The sequence below is a fragment of the Larimichthys crocea genome, chromosome XV (assembly GCF_000972845.2).
Source record: "Larimichthys crocea isolate SSNF chromosome XV, L_crocea_2.0, whole genome shotgun sequence".
In the NCBI taxonomy this organism is placed as follows: domain Eukaryota; kingdom Metazoa; phylum Chordata; class Actinopteri; family Sciaenidae; genus Larimichthys; species Larimichthys crocea.
The window spans coordinates 12,755,016-12,775,443 of NC_040025.1; the positions used below are offsets into that span (position 1 = coordinate 12,755,016).

Consider the following 20,428-nt stretch of genomic DNA (forward strand, 5'->3'; position numbering starts at 1 on the left):
AACACGCAGAGGCGCCACACATGGTAAGAAATAACCAATCAGAGGGCTTCAAATTCTGTCATAAGTTTATAAATGTTAATTTATATACACTAATTTAGAAGATACAACTCCACTTGTAGCAAGGTTCTTTTCATAACTCCAACGACTCCAACATGTTGATAAGATTAAGGAGCAATCAGGGTCTTTGTTATTGTCTTGAAGCTTGAGACACAACTTACTTAATCGGCATTTAGCCCAAGACAAAGCACTGACCATTTAGTGCTTCATCCGGCATGTGAGCGAGTTGCGGTACATCATTACCATTATTTAAATTGGACATCAGTTTGAGCAGTAAAGTTCATTGAGTATCAAAAATAAAAGTACTCATTGTGAAGAGCGGTCCGTTTCAGATGGTTTCAAGGTGAATGTGACGAGTGTTGTAAAAGCTTAAACTCAGGGAAACTCGGTAAAAGAACTTTCCCCATAGAACTATTAGTATCATCACTTTATTGAAGGTTTTTCGATAATAGTTCATGGAAAATCTGTATAATAAAAGTTTCTCTGCAAAACCTTGACTGAATTATGATAGTTTGATTTTACGGCTTTTGACTGTAAAATTCATTTTTTTGACCGCTTCTTTTTTAATGATTTATTTTCTGCAGTATACACTTAGGCAGTTTAATGTATAGATCTGCACCATATTGTGAATTTTCTATGTGTTTAGTATGTAAATCAGTAAAGCATGTACAGCCATCGCATACTGTGCAATATATGTAACAAATTTCCCTCTCCTGTAGAATAAAACAACAAACTGGAAATCTTCGCAACAGGTAACTTTGTACTTTAGAACAATATATGTGTAAAAAGTAACTTTCTACGTTGAATGCTGTAAAAGAAAACACAAGGCGCAGCACTTTATTTTGGACGGCTGTTTCAGCCATGTTTACTACAGTATTGTTCCCATCTACAGTTATCAGCACAGCTTGTTGAGTTCTTTTTTAACAGCGTCATAGATATTTTCACCACTGGTTTTATTTTTCTGCTCGTTCACTCCGAGGATGTTTAAGCAGCATTATCAAAAGAACTTAGAGCACATCCTGACATACATACAGTACATACAATACATACATACAAACCAAAGCACACGTACTCATACACATACACACATCCTAGTATAGCGCCACGCTGGTATATATATACAGATATATAGAATGAGTAAAAAAAAATCTATTTTCAGTTTTTACATCTTAATATAAGAGTCATACCAAAGACATGGCCACCGAGTGAGTAAACAATAGATAAATAGATATAAAACAAATACAAAAATAAATAAACATAAATACTTGCATCAATTAATAAAAGATGATATGAGTTTTTAAACTCACTGTTTACTTTTTAACATGATTTGTTCAAGTTGATATATATATATATTCAGCGCACCACTTTTAACTGTTATTTTACCTCGACGACAAAGGACTGGCTCATTGCCCAATCGGAGAGAGCGAAGCCTCGCTCCCTCGGCCCACGATTGGGTGGTTGATGCATTATCTGTACATTAGCCATTATCATGTTCGACATGACATAATCATTGTTGACACAGAGTCGTTTTCAGCACCATTAACATCGCAGTGACTGTCACCACTGTACCAACATCCACAAGTTCAGGTAGGACACAACACTGTCAGGATAATACAACTCCTATTACCAAGTTTTTACCGATATTAATTTGAAAATTGAAATTCCTGATTTGTTGATTTTTCCGTTACCGCCCACCAGAGTTAAAATGACACCGCGGTTTTCCCTGCAGAGAAGACACACATGTCCAAAGTGAGCTTATATTGACATTTTTGCCCTTGGTGTCTTCATTGGGAATACAACCACAAACCTTGTGAGGGTCAGAGTGCTTATATACTTGCTTTTAACAATACATATGTGTGTGCATGATGGAGCGTTGATTGCTCTTCCCACCAAAATGCAAGATGTATAAACAGATGAGCAGTAAAGTATGACTCTGTTCTGGCGTTAGCCTTGTCTTGATCTGCCTTCTATTTCTTGACCCTACAGGTAGACATAAAGTAAGCAGGTATGAATAATGCTGCTTATCTATGTGAGCACATTGTGAAAAAGCAAGTATATAAACTGCTCCTGGTAAATTGCTTTACCCATTTACCTAAAGTACACGAGGTTGGAAATACTTCTGCTGGAGTCCCTTCAACGCCTCAGAAATATACGCATGCATCATCAGCATAAAGATGATAATTAAAACTGGATACCGCAACAACAAACATGTTTTTTACTTGGCCCCAGTTAGCAGCAGCAGGGAACTGAATTTTGAAGACTTCACTACCCCCCAAAGAGTAAACAGTACACTGCTCTGATCTACAGTGATTGTTTTCTTCGTTCTTTGGGTTCGTTCATGTTTCAACGGCGTTCTCTGGATAAAAAACGTTTGTTTGAGTTAAACTTTGATGTCCACCTGCATCAGCTTTCAAATGCCGAAATCAAGGTTGAGATTTAGGTTTTAGTCGTTGATCATTTGATTTCTGACACAAGTTTTAATGTGCCCTAGTGTTTTGTTGTGTTCGTGTCAGTCAACCATGAATTGGTGACCTCCCTGAACATCTTCTAAATGCTTGTTGGGTTGTAAAACTCTTGGATAAATCAGCTATTAAGGTACAAAAACAAAAATAGAACCAAACTTGGAGCCTTTATCACTGCACAATGTCTCAAATGCATCTTCAAACCTGTTTTGACAAACATGCTTTTTTTGGGGGGATGAATCAGGGTTACATAGCGCAATGCAATGTTTTTTTTTTTTTTTTTTTTTCTTTTTTTTTAGAGAAATGCTTTTGAGTGCATTGATTAAAAATGTCAACACCTTCTGCTGCCTTTATCTAAAACAATCACAACACTGGTTTAAATGTTGATTGACTGAAAGAACTCCCACTTCATAACAAATCAGATCACCTTAAATGCACAGACGAATCATAAAGGCTGAAAAAAAAAGTCTTTGAAAAGAACTTCAAAGACTGACTGCTGAAGCGAAATCTGTTGTGTAATATGAGAGAGGACAGACGTCAGCTTTGATGCTAGTGTGTTTTTTTTTAAACTTTCCTTCCTTCAGGTACTGTTGCTGACCACGCTTGACTTTCTCAGCATCCAGCTGCTCTAATTGATAGCAACACTCATTCACACCTGGGAGCTGCCGCGTTTAAACTTCGACCTCTGAAGTCTGATACCGGCAGCTCGGCTGAAATTGTCAGAGTTGCAGCTCCGTGCTTCAGGGCATCACAACAACAGTTTAACAAGGAGCCATACCATTTCACTTTTCTTTTTTTTCTACTGATGATGCCACCCATCAATCCAAACCTGAATCTGCAAATATCTTTGAATCAGAAGGCCTGTTGATGGTTTCATTTTGTAAACAACCTTTCGTGAAACTGTAACACGCAACAGCAGCCATCGCTGATCATATCACTTTGCATCTTTTCTCTTGTTATCAATTTGCTTTTGCTTTGCATTTATAGTTCTGCGCATTAACCGCTTACTGGACGTGTCCTAGTGTTTTCACACTCCTCCATATCATTCTAGGATTCTTTAAGGTTTGTTCATGTGATGAAAATACATTTTTCGTCAGCTACTGTTCTCCCCAAACACTGGAAAATGTTTTCATAGCATAATGAGGTTGCTCATGATACCCTTCATACCCTTTACATGGTATGTGTTCCAAGAAAAGTGGACAACATTTAGACTCTTACGAGTAAATGAAGCTTCTTCACCCAAAAGTCATTCATCACCTAACTACAGCTTATTATAATAGCTTATATCTGACATCTGTATTTATTTAACTGTACATCACAGGCCTGTTTGTGGTGAGTTACAGCATGCCATATGGTGGTAGCCATTGCAGAAGTCATCCACTTTACATCCTTACATCCAGTCCTGATCGATTTTTTCCCCCAAACAAGTCCTCCTTCAGGTCGAGGGGTGACGGAGCAGCTGGGATGTAAACTGGGACTTTTGCTATGGCTGTTTGTGTATCACATATGGATGTACTGTTAACACCTGTCACTCAGGCCTAAGTTTCAAAAACCATCTGGACCTAAACTGTGAGACTTGTGATCCTACATTTCATGGGTCCTTGTGTTCTCATGAGACTGGAGCCCAAAGTATGAGACTGCATTTGTCTTTAGACACCACGGACAGAGGGCTGTTACCGACGTTTGTGAAGGACATGCAACCTTTTGGAGGAATGACGGCATAATAAATAAAAAATGTGAAATCCTCTCTGTCTCTCGGCTGTAATGTCAACTGCATGTATAACATTTCTTACAGTATGAAGCATACTCTGTGAATGAATTGGTGATTTGGAGGCAGAAAGAAATCTGTATGTCGATTAAAACTGGACTGGATTTGTTTGAAAAGTGAGACATCTACATTATAGATTGAGTTACATTTTTAGTCTATTTCATCATGTAGTTACGTCCTGCTTTACTATAATATTTACTGAAATATACATACTAATTTAAGTGCTGTTTAAACACCAATCTAACCTATGATATGTAACCTATGTTTCTAAACAGAAATCTTTTCAATCAAATTCAGCCCAGCTTTATTACAGACGTTTAGGTATCCTTCGACCTGCAAATCACTGAAGCTGTATTTATTTTCTGTCAGCGTCTTTTTTGCTACCAAACCAAAATGATTGCATGTCCTGTGCAAACTCTAGCAACCAAGTCTCTAAAAGTTCCCTGGTAAGTCTCTGTTGATTCTCCGGAGTCCGAGGCTCGAGTTCATGCATCAGACTGTTTCTCAGTTATCTCAAACTCCACAACTTCATTGCTCTCAAATCCTTTTACGTCTTGTTCTGACCATGCATGATGAAACAAAATCTAACACTCCTCGGTCCCAGGATGAGAGATTCAATTTCTCACCTCCAAGCTTTGAGAAAAGATGAAGATTATCCCAGTTCAGTGTTACTCCATTTACTTCCCACGGCTCATTCATGCTACTTACTCCTGGACCGCGCCCTAAGGGAAGAGCCTTGGTCACAGATTGCGCTTTACATTTTACAATCAAGTTTTGACAACCTTTTGTTCTTAAAAGAGTTGCCTGACACTCTGTGTCACCTTTCCATGCTTCTCTGGCGTAGGTAGTCCTGGGATGAGAACTGATCTCAGGCTGAGCCTTGGTCCCAGACTGCACTTTTAAGTTTAAGAGCCCCTGTTGGCTTAGACAGTTGTCTCGTATTCTAATACCTCTTTGCTGCCCATCATGCTACTCCTGTACTGTATCCTGGGGCTGACGGCTGATGTGGTCTCCAGAAGCAGAATGGTCTTGCGGAGGCGCCGATCGATAAAGTGCGCATCCCAGGCCGGGTATCGTTTTCTCGGGAGGTCGATCCGGATCACGGGGCCCTCCTGTGCACGGGATGAGGAGGAGGTCCTGTGAAGGAGTGCAGGAGAGGAGGAAGGGGAGGGACGTACCTGGAAGACAGGCAGGCAACTGTCCCTGTCTCTGTCCCTTTCTCGCTCCCCAGGAACCGGCTCCCCTGTGTCTTTAGTCCTAGGGAGAGTTCTCGGAGGGCTGGTAATCACCATGTCTGTTTGGGACCCTTGGGATGGGGTGAGACAAGCATCAATCACTCCCGCCACCCCTCCTCCTCCCACCGCGCCCTCGTCCACACATCCTCCCCACTGGGAGCCCAGAACAGGCCCGTCAGGGTGCAGCCAGCAGTAGTACACCAACATGAAGAAGGTTCCCAGGGCAAAGCTGCAAGCCACCAAGCACACCACCACCAGGGCGTAGGAGTCGGAGGTGTGCGGGCCGCGGTATGTGTACCAGGCAGCCGTGAGTGCCACGTTCTCAGCCAGCGTGACAGAGTAGTAGACGGTCATACGGAAGCGGCTGGGGCCCTCCTTGACATTGAACCAGCAGAAGATGTAGATGATACCCACAACCATGTTGTAGATGATTTCCTCCCACTTGGACATGCAGAAGTCGGTCTCACCTTGGATGATCCAAAAGGTCATGACACACCTGAAAGACAAACAATATTGTTAGCAACAGTACAACAACACATCTATCTACAACATCTGGAGCACATGTGGAAATCATGACACATGGGAACTGACAAGGGCTTAACACAAAATGTTCCAAAACCACGTTTCCCATGTGCAAATCATGTGTTCTACATGTTTCACATGTGAATCTGCACATGTAAAATTCATGTGCTTTTCCTACAGGAAGGGATCAAAGTTAAATTAAAATGACACTTTGCACTCTGCTTACAGGAGAACACATTCTCTCAGCACTAATTTTAATAAAACTATAAATAATCACAAAGAATGGGGGAGGAAATTTATAAATTGGCTGCAACTAAGTGTTCCTCCTTGAGGAAAAGAACATGCAAAGTGCAGGGAAAGCTGTTTTGTTTAACCCCACTGTTGTGATTTAATACGGTTAATGAGCGCGAATGAGCTGATTAGAAGGCTTATGGTTAAAGGGAGTATATTTACAGTGTTTACTTACTATTTGCTAAAGAAAGCTGTAACTAAAATACATTGCCGTTTGCAGTATTATACAGGGAAATACATTGTTGTATGGGCTTTGTTAAAGGCTTTAATTGGGGGATGTGTGAATAATTTATCATCTCTTTCTGTTGGGGAATCTGATCTACTCATTAAATGTTAGTTGTAAATGCAGCAGGTCAATGGTTTGGGCTTGTACTACACTAACTAGAATTGAGAGAAAGGACCTTGAGTTTTCTCCTGATAACTATTAACAAACTCATCATAATTAATCATTTTCTAAAGTGCCAAATGCTAAGCCCCTCATTGTGAACCCAGACTCTTTCCCTCAGGTCACATATGGCGCACCAGTGGCTGACGATGAATATGCCGAAGTAAAGCTGGAAGACAGAAGCAAAGAGGGCGAAGGCCACAGTCCTCGCCCCGATGGTGAAGAAGTGCCACAGCATCTGGGTAATGACGGCCTTGTAGGACATGGGCAGCTTGTCGTCGCGGGAGTCTCGCAGAACCTTCTGGTAGGAGGCAATCATCCAGGCCAGGGAGACCAGGGAGGCAGAGGCAGAGAGACCTGGAGAGAGAGAGAAAATAAGAGTTTGGGAGGAGGGTGACACAAACAGAAAGACATTTGGGTAATGATGGGTAAAGCGAAGAAATTAAAAATAGAAAGGGAGATAACTGTCAGAAAAGCATAAAATCAAAGCAATTCTAACAAATACATACAATACACTGACAGTAAACACGAGTATTTCTCAGATTAACTGCCTCCAACATGGAATCAATTAATAGGCTCTCCACTCACATCAATGATAAAGCAATACTTATAATGTGCCCAGTATTAAATTTCAAGACCAGTACCACATTTGGCAGGTACTAAGATAAATCAGCAAAAATCACACTATGGGAAAACAACTTCTGAGTACTACTACTAGATGTTAGTGCTACCAGCAAGCCATTACCGACAAACACACTGAATAATGTGAGTTTCTTTCCCTCCTCACGCATTCAAATGGGCCTGAACAAGTTTCTACTGAAGTAAAATGATCATTAGCCTGCACACGTAATTGCGAAGCCTGCCGTGAGCTGCCCTGAGCACAGTTTAACACATTAAACATTCATGTGTGTTAATCATGCAGTCTTGTCTCAAATTAGCCATGAATCATACTGAGAAGGCATTAAAATTTGAGCATAGAGAAAGAGCTGGACTGACTTTTGCATTATAGATAGTAACTTTTTCTTTACCGATAGTTGCAAATAGTTTGCAGTCGTCTCACAAATGGAAAACAGTGGCTGTGGATACCTTAAATTAAGTCAGTCATAACAGTTGTCGACATGTTCTTTGTTTGAGTCTTATAACTGTAGATTTAAGTGCAGTATTTGACGTGATAGACATTGGGTTAGAAACACTGGAATTGCCTTAACACACAATTAGGTATGTAGACAAGCATGGCTGACAAGCTGTGATTAGGTTTGGAGTACCCCAAGAGTCAATACTGGGTCCTGTTTTATTCTCTTTCCATTTGCATCTTGGTGAGATTATTTGCTGCCATGTTATTTCATATAATTTCTATGCTGATGACATGCAGCTATACTTCCAATAAAGCTACACTCACTACAGCACTGTCAAGTAGGCTAGGCCCTCAACATATATGTAATCAGACATATGGACACTGTAGGCAGTGCAGTTGTACTGGTGCCCGTGGCAAGAACAGGCCCTCCAACAATGTTTTACTCATTGCGAATGATTCAGATTTCCACCCCAGAAATACACATGTTCAGATATGCATGGATGTTTGTTGAGTAATGTGCATGTCGATGTCAAGATATGTTAAAGTTGCAAGGCTTCATCATCCACTGCGCCCGTGGTAACTACCTTACACCACTGGTCAGGCAACCTCAAGCACAGGCTTCATAGCTTTCCAGTGTCAAAGCTAATGACCTGGGGTGATTTATGTTAAGCCAAAGATACTCTGGATTGATCTACTTGTAACAATCTGTGTCTGCGTCATCACTTCTGAAATCAAACTTTCATCGCACAGCGTACACTGATTTCAATCAATTTGGCTCCCACTTATTTTAGCCATTTTGTCAAGTCATTTCTCGCCTCCGTATTCAAGCCTGTCTTTCCTTGTTGTTTATTTTGTGTTTCATTGTACTACTTGTGGCCTGTTTTGGGCTCTTTGTTATAAAGCATTGTCTAACTGTTTAGAAAAGTGCTGGATAAATAAATTATTATTTTCACAAAAGAGAAGCAAAACAATGCAGCATACTCCTAATGCAGCAAAATCTGCTCCTCTCTTATTCATCAGTACGACCAGTATGTTCATAAACATTTATAGCCGTAGAAAAACATGGCGTGATTCACGACTGCTCTGTCATGGTACTGATGTCCTTGAAGCCCCATAAGCAAATTATCACTGCCAATGCTTTTTTCTGCAAACTATTGCATCCATAATGAGCATATGGATGAACAATGAAGAAGCAGATAATGCTGTAGGAGTGTTTTTGGAGAAGTTTCTCGGGATGTTTTAAAGGTCCAGTGTGTAGAAATATTGCTAACAAACAAACATCAACAAGGTCAATAACACAACACAGCAGCAACTAATATTACTGACTAGTCCAGCAGCAGTCAGCCCAGCTCGGCGTCTGTCTTTCAGACTTTTATTTCACCAAGCTCTCTCCAACCACTAAAAGTCAGTCCCAGATTTACTTTGACGGCTTCTTTTTGGGTCACTCTCTCCTTTTTCCATTGCCATTATGTCCATAGAGGCTGCTGAGCGCAGTTACATTGCTCCGCTGACCAGCTCCCATTCTGGCATTACATCCCAGCTCCCCTTCAACATTCCCCTGCACCCCAGCTTGGAAACCTCCTCTTCCCAAACGCCCGTAGTACAAAGACTAACACTCCGGTGCTCTGAGCTCACAGTTCATGCAGCCCGGCTAAAAACTGAACATTACAAGAGCTAAGAGCAGCTCATTTCAACATTTCACAGCACTTGTCGTGGGTGTTTGTACCCAGAACACAAAGCTACATAGTGCAAGAACAGAAGTACGGGATGCAGAATGGGACTGACAGAGACTCCATTCGCCTCATTACAAGTCAATATGTTATAGCAGAAAAGTTACACAATGAGTTTTTATTATTAGAACATCCTTTACTGGATGTATTCGCTGTCTACATAAACCCCACCTGAGTTTACAAGTCAGACATGAGAAGCTTCCTGGAATACAGCTTGAGAAAAAAACAAAACAAAGCAGCTATGCAAGAAATGAACTCAAAACAAAGGGGATTATGGGTAGAAAGAGACAGATGCAGTTTGTTATGCTTGGCAAGCCCAGCAAATCCCAGCATTTGCAGAAACTGGAACGAGCAAATGTTTAGGATTTGTACTTAACAGATGACTTGAATGATTAATTGGCAGCGCTGATAGTTGTTTAATTTGATTGATTGGCTGATGGATTAATCAATGTGCCATATCAGCACTGAGGTGATGTGGGCTGTGTGGGAGAGTCTGGGCTGTATAATGTAAGTGCCCACATTTAAAAACATGAATGCTTATTAACAGACGCTAGGTTGCCAAAATAAGACAGAAATGTGTGTGTGTGTGCGCTCTGATACTTGTATCTATGTGGGGACTTTAAATCACATTTCATCTGGTCCTCACTTCGTCAAAAAGCTGTTTGAGGTTCCCACAAGTGAAAATGTTTGTCTAAAGAGTAACTACATCCAAACAACATTGTTCTAAACAGTAAACTTCTATTTATCACAGATCAGTTGCTGTTCTAAAGTAGCATACTTCCATACATACCTTTGAATGCACTGTATGTAAAATAGCAAGTGTGAGTACTCAGATGCTGACTGTCAATAAGTTGAGCTCAATGGTTGCCATTTTGGCTACAAAGCAGAAAGGAAAGAGCCACCGGCATTGTGAAAACGGTGCCTGAGGAAGCTGCTGGAGCCCAAGAGATTTTGGTGAATACTGCAATATACCAACAGAAGTTGTACATATGCTTTATATTTCTATTTTGGCAATGAAATGTTGGCGTTAACACTCTGCTCTGGTTGCAAAATGGTAAAATGTTGCCATCGTGATTTCCGGTGTCCACTACCCAGTTGAAAGTAGTGTGCTGCATCAAGAAGTCCATAGCGTGCACAGAAGTGTACTAACAAAAGTATCTGAGACACAGCGAGTGGACAAAAAACCTGCATCACTTAGTTTGGAAGCTTTTCCGTTGGTTCCATGTTTGTTTTTGTGATATTCAAATATGTGTGACACTTGACTTCTGTGCTGCCAGTGCTGACAATGTACAATGTTTGTATGTCTGTAAAAATGTTTATATTTATATACAATATATATATATATAATCTATAATATATATATATATATATATAGACAGAGAGAGAGACTGAGGGAGAGAGAAAATACAGTATGTTTTGTTTTATTCATCAAAGGCCAATCTGCTTGTTGTAAGAGGTGCATGAATAAAGCATAGAGTCTTCTACTGATATCTGCCCTCAACACACACACACACACACACACACACACACACACACACACACACACATCCTTCATTAAACCGTACTCTCTCTCCGCAGAAACCTTTCTAACAATCAGAAATTATGGCTGATAAAATCTAATAAAGTCCAATAAAAATAGATCTTCATCAGTTTTCTTAGAGGATAATTCAGCCATGCTACAGTTATTTTAATACTTTTAATCAATAATAACAACATTGTCCTCAAAAGGTTCACTGCTTGGATCTGGAAACACGACGTCATGAAAGAAATCTTCAACTCTGACCCGCTGTGCCTACCGTAGTCTAAACAAGCCGGATTATTAGATCTGCTGCAGTTTTAAACTGCGCCTCACTCACCCTGCAGAGGGAGGACGGTGTTTCCGTGGATCATGATGCTCAGCTGGAGGACGAGCTGCGGAGCCGACTTCAGGAAGGCTTCCAGCAGGCGGAGCATGGTGATGTCAGCGCTCTCAAACATCAGCCGCCAGTGGAAGTGACGGCGGGGCCCGTCGCTGTGCCAGCGGCTCTGGGCGCCCAGGTAGAGGGCGTGGATGTACCTGAGAGTGAGAGACAGACAATATGTTTAGAATAGTGATGCTTAATCTTCCTTTTATCATTCCTGTGTCTTTAATGAGATTTTTATTGGCGAAATGTAGAAAGCTGCACAATATTCTTTGATCCCATGATGTTTGTTTCATGAGTTCTTCTTCAGGCACAAAAAAACTCTGACAAATATCAAATCATACGTACAAAATTCCAAATAATCTGCTGAACTAAAAAGGCCACTGGCAACCATATAAGGATGTTCAGAAAACAATGACGTTATCATTGATCATAGGTGTCAACAACTGCAGTGCAACCACGCAGCAACCTCCAGTGAAGTGAAGTGAAGCCAATGCGGAAATGCCACAAACTGCAGTTCCTCTAACGTCCACTTGAGGCTGGCTCCAGAAGTGAGTCAGTCTCCATAAGTCCCCATGTTAGACAGCAGAAATAAACATGTTTACAGCCTGGTACAAAAAACAGTTTTGGTCTCTGTAGCTAATTTCCCCGTTCATGACAACTGTACTGAGGGTGAATTTATATACAACTCACCTGTTCACATTATATTAAGGCTTAAAGTTATGCAGGATTAAGAGCGTGGACACTTTGATTGACAGGTGGGTGCTGTTACAGGTGGCTTGTTTGAGAAACCAGGCGTCATTCAGCTCCAACTCTTTGCCAAATTTTGGGTTAGTGGGGGCCGGTTGGAGGCACCACACTGAATTTCACAACGGCTGGTCAGAAACCTGTGTGTGACGTTATGGATACGACGTCTGTGTCTTATAGTACCCCAGTCCTAACTGCCCCTTTAAAAGAATGGTGGCGAATAATAGTACCAAACATAGTTTTCTTGGATGTTAAACAATATTTGTTTCTCTCATTTTTCAGTAACGTTAAGTGTGCACACTCTAACTTATAATAAAGAATACTTTATGTATATACAGGCAGTAATGATTTATTCAGGAGTCAGGAGGCTTTTTGTTCACACTGAGCTTAATGCTCAGTTTTGCCTGAATATTTCAGAAGCAGCAGTATCCACAGGTGTAAACACAAACAGGTAGTAAAAAAAAAATCGAAATGACATCCTCCAGGAGAAAATGTGAAGCGCGCCGTGCTCCTGGGAGGAAAACAAACACCACGGAGGTGTTGTGTGTTCCTCCAGGGAAACATCTTTACCCTCACCTTGTCACTGTTTAGCTCTGACGTGCTTTTATTTCTTTTTTTGGTCGTCAGGTTGCAGCGGATCAACTGGTACCCGACGGAGAGCATCCTTGTGTTTTTTTTGACAAATATTGATGTGATGGGACGGAGGGCAGGACTGTTCTTTCACCTGCTGCTGTACACTGAGAAGATGCCTGCAACAAAGTTTGAACAGGAGCAGCGAAAGACTCGAAAAACGCCTTCCACAGGCGAACAGCTTCTTTGGTAAGAGGTATGAAAGGGCAGTTCTTGTCATTCACAAGTAAGGACGGAGGAGGGAGTTCACCACTTTGTGACAAACTGCAAATAGTTCAGCAGTTTAAGAACAACTTTATCAACACACAACTGCAATAATTCAGATATTTCAACATCTTTAATACAAATAAATAAGGAGCAAGGATGAAAGCCAACAATGAATGTGTGCTGCATTAAAAACATGAATCTATACTGAAGGATATTCGTTTTTTTCTTAACAGCAGTGAGTTTTTATACACTTATAAATTTTATAAATTCTCAGTTTGTTTTTTTCTTTCTTCTACATTCTGGAACCTAAAAATCCTTTAACCTCTTTTTACCCCACGTCTCTCAGTGAAGGAGCTTTCTCCAGCCAATTAGCGAAAGTCAGGTTACATCACCTCTGATGGCTCCTACTCTAACCCTAACCCAACATTTTTTGGCAACATGTTTTGCACTATATCACGTTTGTAATATTTTGTGTTATTAGTTCTGTAAGAATTATGTCTGATTGTTAATTTGGAAGTAAATGTTCTGGCGAATGACCGTTAACTTCTCTGATCTGCAGCCTAAAACTGAAACTTTTTAAAAAAGTCAAAAAAGAAATAATGTCTTTTATATCCACCAATAACACTACATAGTGTTATCAAAGTATTTCAATGAGTGCCCTTTGAAAGGTTAAATGAAACAATATTAAAGGGAAAACTGCTGATAACTACCTCCAGGTGATAATGTGTGACGCCCATAGACAAGGCCTCTTTTTTACATGATCTAGAGGCGAGGCTCTACATTGCAACCGAATGAATACTGCTCGCCTCACCCTCCATTTCAACTGTGTGAGGGTGGCTCAAAACTTGTGTTTGGTTTGTCTGTTCTGGAATCTGCAGATGATCTACATGAACGAAAACATACTTATAGATATTATATTCTATTTTCTTTTCCCTCTAAGGGGTCACGCCTCAGACCGATGGCTTAAAAATATGACGTCATGGGAGCAGAGGATGGCAGACAGGAGCGGTCGTGGAGCAGGACGGACGGGTTGTGGAGGAGAAACGAAGCTTGCTGGAGGAAAAGTGAGACGACACTCACTTCCTGCGCTTCTGCATCCCCAAGCAGATTTTAAATAGAGGGGTAAAAATAACTCACAACACACACACACACACACACACACACACACACACACACACACACACACACACACACACACACACACACACACGTCAGCATATATGACTATGTTCAAGCCTGCAAAATACAGACAATCGCAGATACTCTTGTGTATGTAGTAGACGCACACACTCAAACAAACAAGAGTCCTACACACATACATCTCATGCACGTCCTCTCTCACACACACACGCACGTACACACACACACACACACACACACACACACACACACACACACGAAGTGACAGACAGGCAGGAAGGCCAACGAGGCAGCCTGGAAATCTGTAGCTCTGCAAATAATTTGCTGTCCAAGCAGAGCCAGCAGTCCTCCATTCAGTCCTTATGTCTCTCTCTCTCTCTCTCTCTCTCTCTCTCTCTCTCACTCTTTCACTCCTTTATCTCTTTAACGTCTCTTTATTTATCCTTTCATCCTTTATTATCATCTTTCCATTTTCTGCTGGTTTTCTTTGTTTTCCAGGGGTGTTGGAGGGTCAGTCACTTTAATCCAGATGTTGTTGTTTCTACATGTTGTACAGACGTTCACGTCATCCTCAGGATGGATTATATATATATATATATATAGAATTTACATGTAACCATCATCTGGGGAGAATTTAACTTGTCCAATCACAGTTGTGGAAAGAGTACTGAAAATGTGTATTTGAATAGAAGTACAGTTACATTACAAGTAAAAGACCGGGCACGTCTTTGTCACGTTGTGGCTGTGACGCTGTTTTGGTCCGTCCTGCACGTGACCTCAAACTCCACCGGGAGCGTTTCAGAAGCTTTGTTTACTTGCTCAGATTTGGTCGTTTTCCTGGTTCATGTTCTTTTAAATATGCTTCTACATGTGCAAATATGCTACGTAGTTCATATTTTGTCTGTTTTTACGACCGAAAGTTTGCATGTGGTGTTTTATTTTGAAAATCCACTAGCCCTCTATTTTGTTTCTGTGTCTGGCTTCCTGTCAGCTCGAGCAGCTCTGTGTAAATTGGCGCGGGCAGCATCAAAACTAGAACAGCCACGTATTCAACACGTAGCCGAGCGGAGGCCCGCCTCTGAACTGGACCCTGGCGGAGCCGGTGGGGTTTGCAACATTGACTAGAACGGCTGCGTATCACTGCGGTGACCACGCCCAGTAGATTCTGGGGGTAAAAACTTCTATGATAAGTATTCTTTAAGTATTACAGTTGTGAGTAACAGCATTGAACACATAATCAATAGCAGGAGAGCCACAAAGAAAGCATCATATGTGGTAACATCAGATGATAAAAAAGGTTTGAATTGATCAAACTAAGGCTGCTTCTTTTCTAAACAAATATTCAGATAAATGAGGAATTTTGTCTGGTAAAAGCGACTAAAATGTTTTTGAACATTTGGTTTTTTGAACACATGCAATTAGTGTGAATGTCTCCCAGTGCACTGCGAACAAACCAGCCAGCCAGAAGCCAAATCTGTCCGTTTGATTTCTGTTTCTCCAAATCTTCAGCACCTAAATTACTCTGAACTCCTGCTGTTCTGGTCAGTGTGGTCACCTCTCAAAAAAAAAAAAAGTGTCTTTGATCACAGTGTTCGCTGGTCTGCGGCGTGTTTTGCTCACGGCATGAGGACAAAATATGACAGATGCTGAAACGACTCTGCAGATCGTTAGCGGACTGTGGAGCTGAACACGGGCGTGGAAGGAATTCAATTTTATTTCTATAGAACCAAATCAATAATTATCTCATGACACTTTCCATAGAGAGCAGGTCTGGACTGTACTCTTTATAATATTATTCATAGAGATTCAACATGAGCGCCACAGTGGCCTGGAAGAACTGAAACCTCGAGCAGGACCCGGCTCATGGTGGACGGACATCTGCCACCTCCACCTCCTGTAGGTTCCTGGTGGTCGACTACAAAACTGCAACGATGAAATGTTTGGATGGAATTCAAATGAGATTACACAGAGTAATGAATACTTTAGAGTAAAATTACAGCCCCTGCCCCAAAAATGACTTAATCACAGTAACGTGAGCTGTAATTAGTTTCTTCCAGCCATTTCCGATACTGCAGAACTAATGACATGTCCACTAGCCTCAGGTGTATCTTGCTGATTAACAAATATTAGCATTGTAACACAGTGAAGATGGAGAAGGTCCATATACCTGCTCAGTGCCACATGCTGATCTGAGCATTCAGCCTCACAGCTGCAGGCGCTTTCTTTCATTCGTTTTCTGTCCTGTTCACATCCCGATTTACTGTTTTCTTTTTTGTGTTTTAACACTCTTCCACTCCTCCACCTTCCTTTCTGTGCGTGTCTTTCCATCCGTCTTACTTGTCCAGCGTCTCTTTCATCCTCCTCTTTTTTTTTCTTTCAGCCTCCTCTCAATTTATCTTCATTGTTCTCTCCTCCTTCTGCTCCCTTCCTCCCCTTTTCTGCCTCCTTTGCTTTGCGCGTTATCTCTCATTTTGTTTCTCTCTCAATCCAATTTCATGCAGCTATTGTCTTTCTCTCATTTCTTTCTCTCGCCCTCTCTCTCCATCCAATTTATTTTGTTCTCCTCCTCTCCGGCGTTCCCTCTGCCTCCAGCTTCCAATCTATCAAATCTATATGAATCCTCTCCTCTTCCTCCTCCTCTCTACTCCCACCTCCATCACTCCCCTTATCCTCCTCCCCTGTATTCTTTCTATTCCTCTTTATCCTCCTCCTTCTCTCCTCCCACTGGTCCTCCTCTCCTTTCCTCTCCTCTCTGCCAAAAACTCGACTATCTACAAGGCCACAGTTGGACCGCTGAGACCCTGAGCATTTGTGAAAAGAGCTTGTGTGTGTGTGTGTGTGTGTGTGTGTGTGTGTGTGTGTGTGTAGCCTTGGAAGATTGCTGCCAAGTGTGATGGTGAGCCAAGAATGAACGCAAGGAGAGAGACTCACACACACACACACAGAAATTAAACTGTTACACACACTTCATTTAAACCTCTTTTAGATGAATATTACAGGTCAACGGATGAAACTCGCCGATCGGCAGCAAAAAGGAGGCACAGGCTGAGATTTGTAATTTCACTGAAGTCACCAGAAGTAGCAGCGGCAGCACTTTTGACATTAGCGCAGACCAATCAGGACGCCGTGGAAACAGTTTGCAGGGATTTCTTCTCGAGCCGACACCTTCTGGACGGTCAGTTAATTGGTGCTCGTGTCCGGCGAATGGGATTTCTTATTGGATGGATGATTGCTGGAGTAGATTTGGTGAGGAGGAAATCATTTCTCAATCCATTATCTTCAGGGGTGGGAGGGACGCAGAGCCCCTGATGTATTTTAGCTTTGAGCGACAGGCTTTCATGTGATTTACTGACTGACTTTCTGAACTCATCATCGGCTGTCTTCAAGGTTTCTGGACTTCAGATAACAGACTCTAGAGGAAGTCTAAGCCATAAACCGGAAAACACATGATGGATATCAGGACCAAGGATTCCTCTGCAGTCCAATCAGCAACATGATATGCACGAATGACAAGAAAGACACATTTCAGCTGATGTCTATGTCGAATACAGACAACTATTAAGGAAGCTAATAAAAAGCTAAACCGTTGCCAATGAGGCCGATGTGTTTCGCCTCTTTTGCTCTCCACAGTTCTAACAAACTACAAGTGGAAACCAGAACAGAAAATCTTGGTCCCTTGCTGACAGATCTGTTCATAGAAATTAGAAATTAGTCCCAACTTAACAGTTACTGAACTTCAGCTTGGCTCCAAACGGACATTAATGAAGAAGTTTGTTTTTTGTTGCGTGGCTACTCTCACAGGTTGGGCCGGTCTTGGACTAACGCGTCACTAAATAACAAGAGTAGTAGTGTGAATGCCGCTAACTGCTGTTTATTTTCTGGAGCTGCAGCTCCATTAGTTCACCGGTGTGTATGAAAATTGACTTCATTGACAGGCCGTGAAGGTAAACAGTAAAACTATGTTAAAAAAAGAAGTGGTCAAACTGCAGGACTTCATGCACTGTGTAACTTTGATGCAGTGTTTGTCCTTCAGGAGTTATTTTACAATAATAAATACATTAAAGTGGGAATAATACAGTTCACATTTAAATGCAACAGGTTTGTTGAGTTGAACAATCGGACCTGTTGTTCAAGGACTTTTTAATGCTGCGATTCATGTCTGTCAGGGAGTGTTTACTCTCGGACCTTGTACCTCCCAAGTTCTAGAAATCAAATGGCTGAGATGTTCAGTTTAGGCAGAGGAAAACAGTTAACTGAGATTTGAACTCGGTGGAACTTGCTGAAAGTGAAACGAAACCTTGAACCAGGTTCTGCCGAGAAGACGAGCGCGGGGGAAAAAACAACAAGTTCGACCTGTTGAAGTTTCCGGAGCTGGTCGAGTTCACACGATTAAAACTTTACTAAAAGTAGCAGAGGTACTAATACCAGGGGCAGGTTTAGCAGAGGTGGTGGTTGTATTCATAATAACCACAGAGCAGCAGCTGGTGTAGTTTTAGGAGTAAAAATGGTGTAGGCCTGAGAAAAACTGAGTCGCTTGCTTGTGTAGCTGAGACCTCGGTTTGTATCAGGAGTCTGTTGTTTGTTACACTGGGTTCTTTTAGGCATGAAGATAAAGGTTCCCCAGAGAACTTGTTTCAATCATGAGCATCAGTGAACATCTGTGAGCGCGAATGAAATATATATTATTACAGCTAGTTAAATCTCGGCTTCATTATCACTAATTCCACGTCAGGTCCACTCACACTCCATGATTTATACAGTCTCTGGTTGCAAACACCAACCACGCTGCTGGTCCTTTAGTGCTACAGCATACAATGGCATCCTTCTGAGATTGTGGCAACAGGTTGGGGAAGATCCTTTCCTGCTTAAACATGACACTACTAGGTGTTGGTTGGCTCGGTTGGTGGAGCATCTACCCCATGTACAAAGGCTCGGTCCTTGGCGCAGTGGCCTAGGGTTCAAGTCCGACCTGTGGCCCTTTGCTTCATGTCATTCCCCATCTCTCTCCCCACATTCCTGTCACGTCTTCAGCTGTCTCTGTCAAAAAGAAAGCTTGAAAAAGGTGCGGGAGAACTCGACTGGCCTGAAAAGAGTTCTGACCTCAACACCTTTGAACAAAACCAGCAGCAGATTAATGGCGATGGGTTTGAAACGAGATGTTCAGATAAAAGTGACCAAAGTACCATGAACTGGTTAGTCTATTACATGTTAAAAAAGTCATCATCCAAACTATTAAACGTCACTCTGAGACTGATGACTCGAGGGCATTTCAGATTCATATTCATGATCATTATCTAAATAACTATTGTCACCGCTGTGACATCAATTCACAGGCCTTAAATTTCACATCATTACGGCTCATTGACTTGAAATTGATCAGCAGACGCACGTCCAGGACACAGCGAGAGGCAATAAACAAAAGGTCAGGAAACAGATATTAGAGTCAGCGGTAATTAATGATTTGTTTACCTGAAGGAACAAATGAGACCGATAATAACTACGATGATAATGGAAGTGGATAGCTGGCGCAAGGAGGCTGTTTCAATCAATCATTTCCTAATGATTGATTTTCATTTCCTCTGCTTACAAGACTAACGACATCCCTGCATGTTTCCTGCATCTCAGCCGCTGACGTCACTGATGTGATGTTTCTGTGAACCCTCCGTGGTCGAGAGAAAGGAGAGCGGGAAACAAGTGTTTATTAATAACTCGTCTCTGCAGTTGATCAAAGACTCCACCAGACTTCTGACCCGCCCCCTCGTCGGTCTCCACGGTGATAAATTGGTACCAGCACCAGGCTTGTTAACGAGCGGCTGATCTATTAGCTCGACTCACAGACTCTGCAAATTTCTATATCTCCTGCAAATCTTTCAGCCGTTAACGGGAGACAGAGAGAGAGAGAGAGCTCTTTAACCTTCATCACTCGTCTGAAGAGACTCTCAACCTGCCCATTATCACGCCAGCAATCAGCGGCATTTATTTCCTCTGCGTGTGTGTGTGCGTGTGTGTACATGCATGTACACACTCTGTGATCAAATGTCTTATGAAACACGCAGTGCTGCTTCTGATTGGCTGAGTCACATTGAAAGCTGTTGTGCAATAACTGAGAAATATAGAAATAAGAAGCGGCTGGTGGACGTGCTGTGTTCTCCTCAGACCGGCAGCTCCCTCTGGGTTATACAGCCGAAGTTACAATGTTTTGTAATTGATTATCGTTTTACTGCTGCACATACACACATTAAATCCTTTGACCTGCAACCTGTTTATATGCAACCTTT

The 20,428-nt window shown here is 41.7% G+C and overlaps 1 protein-coding gene across 1 annotated transcript in view; it reads right to left on the reverse strand.

The window, feature by feature from the left end:
* Window positions 1-656: 656 nt before the first annotated feature.
* Window positions 657-20,428, reverse strand: part of xkr7b (XK, Kell blood group complex subunit-related family, member 7b) — a 76,068-nt gene continuing 56,296 nt past the window's right edge. The window contains exons 2-4 of the mRNA XM_019266528.2: window positions 11,382-11,581; window positions 6,858-7,077; window positions 657-6,018 (exon numbers count right to left, since the gene is read on the reverse strand). Of these exons, the coding sequence (XP_019122073.2) occupies window positions 5,211-6,018; window positions 6,858-7,077; window positions 11,382-11,581 (1,228 nt within the window). The 3' untranslated portion in view covers window positions 657-5,210. The remainder of the gene's footprint in view (window positions 6,019-6,857; window positions 7,078-11,381; window positions 11,582-20,428) is intronic.